The sequence below is a fragment of the Protomyctophum bolini genome (assembly GCF_963924005.1).
Source record: "Protomyctophum bolini genome assembly, chromosome: 23".
Classification (NCBI taxonomy): Eukaryota; Metazoa; Chordata; class Actinopteri; order Myctophiformes; family Myctophidae; genus Protomyctophum; species Protomyctophum bolini.
In genome coordinates, this window is record NC_137884.1 from 20,158,273 (window position 1) to 20,171,107 (window position 12,835).

Genomic DNA, 12,835 nt, shown 5'->3' on the forward strand with positions numbered 1-12,835 from the left:
AAAAATGGCGGCCCTGGCAGGACTGCCGAACTCCGCCTCCTGCACGAGCCCCCCTCCTCCCTCCCCGGCCACCGATCGCAGTCCCCGCCTCCACATGCTACGGGGTTACCGGGCCGACTTTTACAGGGGCGCCGGCCGTGGTTCGTCCATGTTAAAGGGGATGGATCTTAGAGTATATATACTCTAAGGGATGGATGGATGGATGATGCGTGTTCACGTTCATGTCATGATGCCCGACTTCTGGGTTTTATGCTCGGTCGTAGGACGGCGTCGAGCCGAAAATAGCCGAACATAGCCGAACTATGCCACTAAAATGTGGAAGGCCCTACCAACAGTCGTTAAGAAATGTTAATCCCTAGACTCCTTCAAAACCACTCTCAAAGAGTAGCCACTTACAGGCGGCTGCCCGTAGTCCCCCACTCCCGCTCACTTTTTTCCATACATAGCCTACTGTATGGACTATATATATGATGATTTATTTATTTTTTAGAAGTGTATATAGCATAGTAAGCATACATCATTAAATGTAGCCTTTAGTGCTTTTTTCTGGTTGTTTTTGTATTGACCTGTATTTTCGTTGAAATATACCCATTCTACATAGACTACTGTGAATAAAATGTTCAATCAATGAAACCTGTAAGCTCAGAACTGCGCTTGTATGTAGATCGGCTATTTTCGGCACTACCGTCGCACAGCAAATTATACCAGGCAGTCCCTGTTGTCTATTTACAAATGATTGATTGATTGATTTAATATTTTATTAGACAGAAATGCTAAACAGTACAAGTCAAAGTCAAACATTAAATAGTCTAAAAGGAACACCAAAAAAGTCCTTGTTTCCATTTGGTCCTATATCCAATTCATCAACATATAATAAATAACACCAGAAATAGTAAGAAAGAGTAAGAAAGGGTGGGTGCTATCTAAGTTTTGTGATGTCATAATTATCATGCCGATACACAAGACACAAGTGTCTTAATTTCAGTAGGCTACAGTTTTGTTGTTTTGGGGGAATTGTAAAACCACACCTTTGTGTGCAACAATTAAGTTAAAATAAACCAGTGTCCTTGTGAAGTGGCTTACAACAAGAAAAAATCGGGTAGTCAGCAAAACTAACTTTTTTAGTTTGTGCAGTTCTGTTTTGTGAAAATTCTCTGTAGTGACTGCATGGACTGTCCCCCACACCTGCACGCAGGGCATTTTGTAGTGTATAGTGTTTTTGATTATCAAAATGAATATGTTGTGTATTTTTGGACAACATACATTTTGAATCCACCTCAGGGTTGCCAGGGATGAAAATGAGTACCGGGTAGCCTACCTAAAGTAAACAATAGCCTATTCGGTACTACTAGGTAGTAAGCTCTTATGTAACCCCTTACACAAGAGAGGCAGTGTTATTGAACGGACTGTTTTGAAGGGGGCAGTCAGTCTATAAAACACCGCCTAACAAGAGAAATCATGGGATAAAATACGGACGAGCAGAACTGAAGATACCGGTAGGCTAGGCAGAAATCTGCACCACATCACTGGTGTGGTCATGCATGCATGCTTGAACTGTACAAAGTACAAATCCATATGTACACAACATAATTAAACCAACAATTAAACCAAACAAGCCTGGGTGGGTGGTGATGGCTGAAACTATTTCAAAATATTTGACATTGAAACAATTACTTCAAACAAAGCTGCAGGTTTGTTTTACTTAGTTTAAAATAAATCATCTGCCGAGTGCGCACCGCCGAGCGCCGACTGCCGCCCGCTGCATATAAGCGAAATCCCTTTTGACATCATCTGCTGAAGTGTGCGTGTGTGTGTGTGTGTGTGTGTGTGTGTGTGTGTGTGCGCGCGCGCGTGTGAGAGAGGCGCTCTATTCACATCACTTGTTCCGTTTGGGCTGACCCTCCCCCACACGCCTCCCCCCCCCCACACACACAGACACGCGCTCGCACCCACAGACGCTGATCCTGTCTCTAAACCGCATCCCCTCGCGCATGCGCACCTTCAACCTCTACCCTACACCGCTGTGTGTTGGTTTTTGCCGTCAGGTTTTAAAGGTTTTTTGGACGGAGATTAGATGGACAGAGTCAGAGGCTCAGAACACAGGCCACCTTATCCTTCAGTTCAGTTCGTTCGCACATAGCAAGATTAGCAACAACGGCAACAATGATCATATAAAGACCACGGAAAGGCATCATTTTTCATTCACAGGTCCAGAGGATATGACCATGGTGCGTGCGTGGTGGTGATATTACAACCAAGTCTTTCTTTCTTTTTTGTTGTTAACTTGTTGGTGATCATCAGCCGACTTTATTCTGGTCTCGGTTTATTATAATGGGATGCAATGGTGGGTGAATATATCAATGTATGTGTAGTCGTTCTGCCGTAGGCTATGTACATTACATAGTCATAGCCTACGTTTTCTTTTTTAGAAATGGTTGACTTCTGATGACATCATTTGGATAGAATTTGTGGGCGGGTTCTGAGCTGCGAGGGGAGAGGGGCGCAACCGGAGATCTGACTGTCTGTGGAGCAACGCACGCAGCTCAGCTCAGAGAGAGAGACGCCATTAGAACAGTGTAGTTACATTAACATTTGCGCACATTTCATGGTGAAAAAGGTAAACCATACTTTCAATTTGTCAGGCTATACCAACACGACGATTGTTCTCTTTATTATGTGAGATTATTTCCCTGCTCCCCCTCCCCCTTTCAACCTCATAAAAAGCAACATCATTGCGTTTTTTTTTAATGAAATTTAACAGTGTAGCAGTCGGGTAGAAGATGGCGTCGAAATCAACAGTGGTACGCCACCCAGTGTTGCCAGATTGTGTGAGAGAAATAAATCTAACGTCTCCTATATGGATGCATCATATATCTCTGACAAAAATGAACAATCTTTTTATAGTTTCACAAGATAGTATTACCCAAAGTGTTAATGTAACACTGTTTACACCTTTATTTAATTCCTATTTATATCCCAATATTTATTTGTAAATACATTGTGTTGTTTTAATTGTCTTGTTCCACTTCTGCTTTGGCAATGTAAATGACAAATGTACGTTTAATCATGCCAACAAAACTCCTTTGAATTGAATTGAAATAAGCGGCCAGGTCTATGAAAACAATTAAGCCCAAAACAACCGACTTCTACAAGCTTAGATGATATTTTTAACAACAGTAAATCGTGGAAAAAAGGTTGACACACAACAAACACAATATAAAAACAGCAACTACCAATATGTACAAGCAACTTTACAGAAAAACAAGTCCAAAGTTGCTTATAATACGCAGACATGGCAACAACGGACACACCAAGGCAAGCGCGCGTCCGTGGGCAGCGCCGTCGGCGCGCCACCGACACAGTCTTATCTCTAGCAGCGCGTTTCCTTTCCTGGCTCGATTGACTGAAAAGTATCGCTTATTTTTTGTGTGTACATTTTTTCAAGCAGTTAAACAGACAAATGAAGACTTTCCTTCTTTTTTTTTTTTGTCTTTTTTAAACTTGGTGCTGATCAATGCTTATCTTAAGCTATCCTTTCACTGGGAATTTCTATAATGTGTACAGTGTACTGTACACACACACATTCTGAAGATGTTCTTAAGTTATTAAAACAACACTCTGTCGTTTTGTTTCACTTGTCAATTCAGTGATTCCCATTCTACTATAGTAGCATAAGCACTTGAATTCTCACTGCCACAGTTCCATTGGAATGTCAGTGTTTCCCCTAAAAGGGCGTAATAACATTAAAAGCATGTTATAAACTAAACTAAACTAAAGTCAAGAACACAACCAATCAAATGGCCCCTTAAAATCCCCGTTCATAAGAATTTACAACTTGGCCTTTGACCCCCTCTAGAGGACGAAGTGGGGAGAACAATTTAATTAGTTATATAACTAATAAACAATATTTAATGACAGTATTTCATATCTATAACAACGCAATGTATTCATAGGTTTGAGTTGCCACGCGTGGCAACTCAAACCATGGCAATTAGTATGGCAAGTATATATTCGCACATTCCACAGCTTTTACTATTATTATTGCAGAGTGCAACCAAATGGAAAGGCACCTATTCCCATCTATGAGCCAAACGTTATTATTAAAATGTTTGGAGTCTAGCCTAGTCAAACCGATGCTATTTGTGGATTGCTTTGTAATATTATATGATCATTGGCTGGGGGGGGGGGGGAACAAAAAATAAATCTCTAAACTGACCACACGAGGGCGTAGTTCAACTTACCGATTTCTTTTTTTTTACGTCTCTAAATAGCTCCTGGACGTCACAACCACGGCCAATCGGAACAGAAGACACTGGCCAGTCCTTGTTATTTGACCAATCATAGTTCTGGTTGCATCGGGGGGCATTTATTGACAAGGGGAAGGTGACATTAGGACGGTTCTCTTCTCGTTTTTACAATAACGTTTGTAAGAAGAATATCGTTCCCTAAAAAAACACCACCACCATGGCGTCTTTAGGAAGGGCCATGGGAGTCCTTCGAGCTGGGACGCAACTCTTCCGACGTGGGCCACAAAAAATAGTAACTAGAAGGTAAGTGTTTCCATTAAAGCTATCTAGCTTAATTTAGCATGCTAGCATGCTGTGATCTTACAGCTCACAGCAATAATATAACTTAATTTATTACATCAGTCAAACAAGGCTGCTAAGATTAAGACTCGTACATAAAATACATACCGGTAGTTAACAAATGATCATTATTCTTATGGAGCAAATGTACTACAGCACTGTGGCTTTCAACCCTGTTAACCCATATAAGGTCTGGTCCATTACTTATTGCTTTTGGCTATAGGGGTGTATATTTGTACGTATCTAAATGTTATGATGAATTGAACATGGTGGACCCTATTGCAAACAAGTGTAATGCTTTATGGTGTTTAACAGTTTTGTATTGAGTTGTGCTTGAAATGTACTGTAATTATCCAATCTGTTAATACATAATAATAATTCAATGATGTTGGTACCATAGGAGAGAACGTTGATCACTTCAAAATAACAATTCTTCTACATTCTCATTGTGTAGACATCTTGTAGATTAACAGATGTTTAACAACAATGTTCCCTTGCGTGTGACATGAAACCAAATGGGTTTCATGTTACTCTTTTTTTAGATTTAGATTTGAAGATCTAATAAGGGTCCATTTGGTTACCAACTCTCAATCATTTAGCTGGGGACCACCTGGAACCCCCCCCAAGGACCACTGGTTGTTGTAACCCACTCCACTACAGTCACATTTCGTATTGTAAAATATGTTCTGTTTTATGCCAGGGCTGGTGGTGGACCACACATAGAGGCCCAGTACAGGCAATATCCGCAATTGACCAAGCACCAGCAGATCCAGTCAGAAATCCTTAGTGGTGCCATGTGGTTCTGGATCCTCTGGCACTGCTTTCATGATCCCGACGCTGTGCTGGTGAGTGCACTGTTACGTCTAGACTCTAGATATATATTGTGCCAGTGTTGTTTACCTGGCTATATGCATTGTGTTGGGGGGGCGCACACAATCATGACCAGTATGATTTTTAGTAGGCAGCTGTGAATAGGCCTGCACATCGCATGCGATGTGAAAGCTCCCTCCCACACTATCGGGTGTGTGTGTCAGCGGAGGCAGACTGTCGCACACGTTTTCGGCTGCGCAGTTTTTAGACAGCTGGTGGATGGAAAAGAAGTTCCACCTCCGTGCCCGACTGACGCGACGTACAGCTTCCCGGACACGCTCTCCTCCGTGTCAGTCGGGCGCGGAGGTGGAGCTGCTTTTCCATCCACCAGCTGTCTAAAAACATTCAAATTTGACATTGTCAAATTTGAATGTGATGCCACAATTATTTTAAGTCCTTCTTTTGCTGTGTTTTACAGTACACCAGCATTACCTGTGTTGTTTAGGCCTAGTAGCCTCTGGGGATCGCTCGTTTTACAGAACTTAAACGTTTTCTAACATGTAATGCCTGTATTAAGTTACAGATCTTGTGACTTACAGAGTTGTAAGTCTGCATTGACAGACTTTCCTTCCCTATGTTTGTAAATGAAGCTCACACATACTTACCCACTGTCATTTCCTTCCCAGGGTCACTTTCCATGGCCCAATGCCTCCAAATGGACAGATGAAGAACTAGGGATCCCACCAGATGATGAGGAAGACGAGTAAAATTCCAGAAGGTGACCCGGCCGTTCCTCCCTTTAGACATCTAAAGTTTCTTAACATGTATTTTCGTTAATACACAGTTAGATTATACAAAGGAATTAGCCCTTCGCTAAGACCCCAACCCATCCTTGTCCAATAGGCACGTTAGCAACGGTTATTTCAGTACCAAGAACTTCAAAATATCTACTAAATCTAGTCAACCATGCCTGCAGTGCATTATTTCAATTAATTAGAAATGCAAGGAAATGTTAGAGGGAGAAAGTATCCAACTCAATCAACTTTAACCACCATCCAATATAATGCACGGTAAGACTAGTGTTATTGCCATCACGTGGGTGGCTGTCTTATAACTTGCCCGACGTGTGTTCAACAACACAGCCACATGCAAAATAACACTGACGGGCAGCTGTGAAGTGACGAAAGCTTGCCATCCTTAGCAACGGTTGCTATTGCTAAACTATTTGGATTGGCATTGGACAGTTACTTTTGGGGTGGGGTTTAGTGTTGATGGGTTAAATTCAAGCTACCAGAATAATCTATTTCTGTATTAATTTTAACAAGGGTTTTAATTAAATCATTTGTAGTTGATCGAGCATGCACTGCACTAGTCTTGCACAATAGATATTTTACTCTTATGATGATGCATTAAATCTAATCAGTTTGTTATTTACAGATCAGTCTGGGTTCCAGGGTGCTGAGGATCAGCCTTTCTGGAATTCATCAGAAGCCACTGAAAGGCGTTGTTGTACATACATAGACCAATAAAATTGTGTTTATTCTAATCTGTCTCCATGTGTAATCACCACTGTACAAAAATTGCACAATCATAATTCTAAAATGTGACGAGCCAGGCAAGCAGCAAGGTTACCGGTACTTACTTATTTAACCATAAATAAAGTCTACTAATAAATAGTTCATACATTTTATTTACAGGCATTTTTTTTAAATGCAGAAACAATATGCAATGCATTAAGTAACAGTGTCACAGTTAGCCAGTGTTTGTATACTTAAATCATAAGCTTTCTAAATCTGAAAACAAACCATTCCAAGAATCGGCACACAACACAAAATGCCAAGAGATCTCCATATAAAAGCAACAGTCAGGGACCAGATCCTGTACAATGAACACTACAACGTAAACCCTGCCTGCAGGCTAGCTCCTGTGTTTTCAATGACTGGACATGCAAAGAATTGGAAGGTGTGCAAGTGTGGAATGGTGCATTAATACTAATAGTGGGTTCTTTGAGTCAGGATTAAGTGAAATGCCTTATTAGGGATCACAGGTTAGGCCTGTCAATACTTTAGCAATTGCCAATTGTTTCCATGTTGGAAAATGTCCATACAATTTCAAATATTAAAACGTGTCAATGATTTCTTTATACTTAAGTCATTTGCCCAGTGCAATTTGTGATTACATAGCCTGAAGGCAAACAAATACAAATTGTAACGTTCCAATGTTCAATGCAAAAAACCGAATGGCAATTTGTAATCGTGACAGGCCTAACTCAGGTCATGTGCACCACATGACATGAGCAAAGCTTTGGAAGTCAGACACTGTTCAAACGGTGATATAAAGCTACTTGGCAACAGCAGGTGTCACTCACTTGGGTGAATTGTCTTGTAGAAGTGAGCGTGTGACACAGAGCTGAAGAATTTGGAAGTGTTATTCTGTGTGGGGTATGCCAAATTGTGTAAACAGTGACATTTACAAATTGATAAATTAACTTGGTAATTACAGCTTATCCTACAAACTTGATCAGCTTAAAGACCACAATTACTAAAATACCTTCTTGACTGATTGGAAAGGAGCTAATAAGAGACTATAAAATGTGATATGAATGTTAAGTTGGAAGAACATGCTGCCCGTGTCCATGATGCGGCTGGTAGTTAATCAAAAAGGTCATGTCCATGGCATCATTCCCTGAGAGTGAAGAACTGCACATCCCAAGCTATACACACACACACACACACACACATCTCACATCAGCACCACATCATTGGAATCATTAAAAAAATACTCAATCATCCCACTGAAACGTCTCAATTTAAATTTCTCCCCTCAGAATACGACGACTACTTTGGATAGACCACAGTGGCTCAAAGCACCCTCTGTTTTCTTTTGTTTGTTTGCTAAATGAAAAAGTGGCACTAGCTGAAAGAGCTCAGGCATAGATATGTATGTTGACATTTCTCTGAATTAAAAAAAAAGCACAACAAAATCTATTCCCTGTCAGAAAATAGCCCCAAACCTCTGGCTACCAAGAAAGGAGGAAACCCAGAAAAGAGGAGAAGTAAACACAGAATCTACTCGACTGTGGGGTGGGGGAGAAAAGAGTCGTGACAGAACAGAAGGAAAATATTTGTAGGCAAATTGCTGCACGATACATCATGGTCACATGATATCTAAAACATATCCACATGTACAATAATTATGAGAATAGAGATTAAAAAGAACACAAACAAGCCCCTATGAAGGAAAATACCCAGAATAGCTGAGTTCTAGGGTCAAAATATAATAAAATCATTCTCTTTCAATTAATAAATACATCATTCAGAATAAAAAATAACATTTAGGAAAAAGTCACAAGATAAAATAAGAAATAAATTAAGCAGGTTATGAGTCGTTCCTCAACATCAGTTTTTAGACCATATTATGTAAGACTCATTTTCTTATTATAAACATTTTACTGAGAGGCAGCACTTTCAGTGTTGGATTCCCTTTAGCCAGATAGACCCCTCTCCGATATCATATACTGTTACTGACATTTAACTTGTGTAAATGTTTAAAGGTAAATTATTTTTATGAAGTCGACTGAAGAAATGCATAATACTTTTGAATACAACTCTCCAGCGATCCAAACAAAGTGTACAAATGGATAGTGCCCCCCCCCCCCCCCCCCCCAAAAAAGAAAAACGTTTTTATCTCGAGTCTAGTTGATTCACTCAGTAGAATTGACACTATGGACAGATACATTTTCTATACTTTTGGCCCGTAATAGATTTGTTCACATTGGTATGGTTTGTAAACAAACCTAGAGTTTAATTTATTATGGCATAGTAAAGTTCCAAATAGCATACTTTCCATCGATAAATGAAACCCTAGGATTGTTATGTTACTATAACTATAACCCTAATTTATAATGTTCAAAACAACATGGATTGGGGCCTTTAACTGATTAAATATAATAAAAATTAAGGGGGGGAAAAAGCACTAAAGTGCTGCCTCCCGCTTTTTCTTCTCAAAGCCATTATTGCTGGTGTGATTGAGATAAACAAAGGGGGAGGAGAGAGAGAGGACCGGGTATGAGTGGTGAACATACAAACAGTAAGCACCATTATGAAATCTCAGTTCATTTCCACTTCCTTAGCACCTTACAGGTTTTTTTTTACCTCTTCCCCCTCCAAGGGCCCAGAGGAGGACCCCGCTAGAGAGAAACAGACACCAGCCCCAAAAAGAGCCAGTTGTTTCATTGACAGTGTCTCAACCTATTGGAAGCCTACCTCGTTTGACTTGCTGATCCAGCGTAATTCGGTTTTGCCACAGACGGTCACGGAGGGAGGAGTCGGTTGGGAAGGAGAAAAAAAAAAGCTTTAAATGAGTTGACGAAAACTGATGCGGTTTTTTTTGGCATCAAAAAGCGGCAGGTGGTCTTTTGCGGTTTTGCCAGTGGAAGCGAGCGAGCAATGTTACCATCTCGCACTTCCTGCTACATTTCCTTAACCCATTAGAATGCCCGGCGGAGCTGTGAGCCTAATCCATGCTTTGTCACATGATGGTGTCACACGTTGAAAGCAAACTTGTTGCATTCATCACTTTGAAATAAGTTAATTTTTGACATGCGACGCGCTGCGTACAACAAAGCATCGATTATGCTTTACTCTGCATTTCCCTGCAGCAGAATTCTTTCGTCTGTTGTTTCATCGAGTTCCCTTTTTTGTTTCGTGTCTTTATTTTTAGTGTGCTTGTAGTGAAGCCGTGCACTTTGCTTAATGTGAATCCAATACCCTGTATCCACAGTGAGTCTTCTTTTTCCGCGTGTCCCGAGTTTGTCATTTGGGGGACATCACCAGGCAGTATTTTATTTTCTTAGTTTTTTCCTTTCTACAGCACAAAAAAAGTGTCTAGAAACAAATTGTACAGATGTTTATCCATATTTGTTGGATCCCCACATCTGACCTGTGCTACACAAAGACCCGACTGTGTCTGTTGAGTTTCAGGATCTTCCCCAGTCTCTGCTTTGCCGTGGCCATCCCTTTTTTGGGCCGCTTGCCTGAAACAAACAAAGAAATAATATCAACGGCTGTGACATCAACAGGTTACTGCTAAGGAGACTATAGAAACCAGCTCAGTGGCCTTGTGGTTAGAGTGTCCGCCCTGAGACTGGGAGGTCGGGATTCGAGCCCCGGCCGGGTCATACCAAAGACTCTAAATAATGGGACCCAGTGCCTCCCTGCTTGACACTCAGCATCAAGGGTTGGATTGGGGGTGGGAAGTGAGGACGCTGGCGTCGACTGTTCGCCGCTTCACCTCCCAATGTATGAATGAATGAACGAACCATTGTAAGCGCTTTGAGTAGGCACGTAGTGCATAGAAAAGCGACATAAAATGCAATTCATTATTAGAAAGACTAAAAAGAAACGGAGCAAACATTTGATGAGAGGAAACAAGAAAAATGCGGGTGTTTCAAACCTTTCGTGGCCTGATTGCTGATGGGAGGGGGGTTGGGGGAATGCCTCTTCGAGGGGTGCAGTGGAGGAGATATGGATGGGTCACAGTACTGGTAGTCCACGGTCTCTGGGCTGGCGTCGTGGCATTGGCTCAGCGGGCTGGGGGCCCCGAGGCAGAGTCCCTGATTGTCCCAGGCCTCGCTGCTGCTGTTCCCTTGGCTGTCCATGGGGCTCTTGTCCCCCTGGAGCCGCCGCGGGTTCGGGTGCTGCTGCTGCTGCTGCGCCTGCGGCCTCTCCTCCTCCTCCGACGGCTCCAAGCGCTGGCCCGGGCTGCTGGACCACCAGGGCTCCTGCGTGGCGGCGCCCTCTTCAGGCTTGGAGGGGCACAGCAGGCCGGCCATAGACAGCATCCCCTGAATGGCCTCTTCTGTGGTGGGTGAGGTAGGACGTTCTCTGCGGAGGAGCACGGAAGGGGGAAACATGCTCACTTCCTGCTGTGCAGTTGCCTTAACAGCATTGCAATTTCTGGACTTAACACATTTTTTTTTTTAAATAAGCTAAGAGTGATGCTTCACTTGTAATTCAATAATCGGTATTAGTGATGGGAGATTAATCTGCAAACACATCGGTATCGGCCGATATTGGCCTTAAACCAATTCATCCGTATCGGTAAAATAATATATTGGATTCAGCAGATATTTAATTTTATAATTGGGGGTTCCAGCCTTGTGCGATGATGAAGGCTGCAAAGAGTCAATAGTTGGAACATTTAAAAAAATAAATACTATATTCAAGCTGTTTATGTTGGGATATGAGCCAACATTTCAATAACGGTGCATCCCTAGTTTTGCAATAAAGAAGCATTGCTTTTTTCAAATTCAGGCTTTTTTTCCCAAAATAATAATATTCTTTAAACCATTTTGGGGCGGGAACCCCTTTTGGAAAAGGGGTTTGAAAAATAGCATATCTACAAGCTCATAGTGCGCCACCGAGTGGCGCGTTACGAGCTTGTACGTAGGTCTGCCATTTTTGAAAAACCCGTGAAAATGTGGCACAAATTTGGAATACCGGTATATATATTTCTTTTAACTAAAATCTTTGCTTCTGGGCATGTTGATGTGTAATCAACATGATATCTATACAACGAAATAATGTAACTAAAATGAAATAATTTATATGCCAATGAAATAATAACGATGTAATGACATGATTGGATCACACGCACCACCTGGTTGTACTTAAGGGTGACTAATCAGCCAAGCTGGCAGATAGACCCTGACGAAGACCTTTTGGTCGAAACGTGTAGGTCCTGTTATTTATTTGCCTTGCTCATCTTCAAATAAACTATTTAATTTTTCACCAAAGACGGAGTGCCTTGGATTATTTTCTTTTCAAGTCTGCAATTCACACTTTGACAAGCAGTGCAACTTGGAGGAAGGATACCTTTTGTCTATAACTGTATGATGTTCTGCATTTTTACCGTTTGAGTGGTTTGTTGGTGTGCCTGAGGTTCTGGCCAGACGGGTCCAGCTCTATGGTGTGGCTCGAGCCTCTCTTTGGGGACTTCTCCTCCTCTTCCTGGGAGCTCCCCGAATCCTCCTCCGAAGAGGAAGATGATGATGACGACGACGACGACGAAGACGACGACGACAAAGACGATGCTTTCCGCTATGTTGGCAAAGGTTGAAAGGAGTAATGTTGGGGGGGAAAAGAGTTGAAGACGGATCATGAGAGTGGAAAGGGGAAAGGAGAGGGTGATGATGATGATACAAAGAGATTGGTGCAATGTTACGCAGTGTTACGTTTGTTGACTAAGACAAAGACTTAAGGTTTTTCAGAAGACTAAATAGGACTAAGACTAAATTGTGTGTTATTCAAAAGACTAAATAAAAATGTTCTGAAAATTTTTTAATACGGCTTCACAGGAGAAAATACATCTGGGAACTATTATTTGTGATGGTGTTACAGCACAGTAGGTGATGTGTTCATCAGTGTTCACTGCCTAAA

The 12,835-nt window shown here is 41.6% G+C and overlaps 1 protein-coding gene across 1 annotated transcript in view; it reads right to left on the minus strand.

Annotated features, from left to right (window-relative positions):
• Positions 1–6,837: 6,837 nt before the first annotated feature.
• The window catches only part of kdm7aa (lysine (K)-specific demethylase 7Aa), a 39,477-nt gene continuing 33,479 nt past the window's right edge, over positions 6,838–12,835 (minus strand). Inside the window, exons 16-18 of the mRNA XM_080757203.1 lie at positions 12,309–12,496; positions 10,851–11,281; positions 6,838–10,431 (exon numbers count right to left, since the gene is read on the minus strand). Coding sequence (XP_080613329.1) covers positions 10,343–10,431; positions 10,851–11,281; positions 12,309–12,496 — 708 coding nt within the window. The 3' untranslated portion in view covers positions 6,838–10,342. The remainder of the gene's footprint in view (positions 10,432–10,850; positions 11,282–12,308; positions 12,497–12,835) is intronic.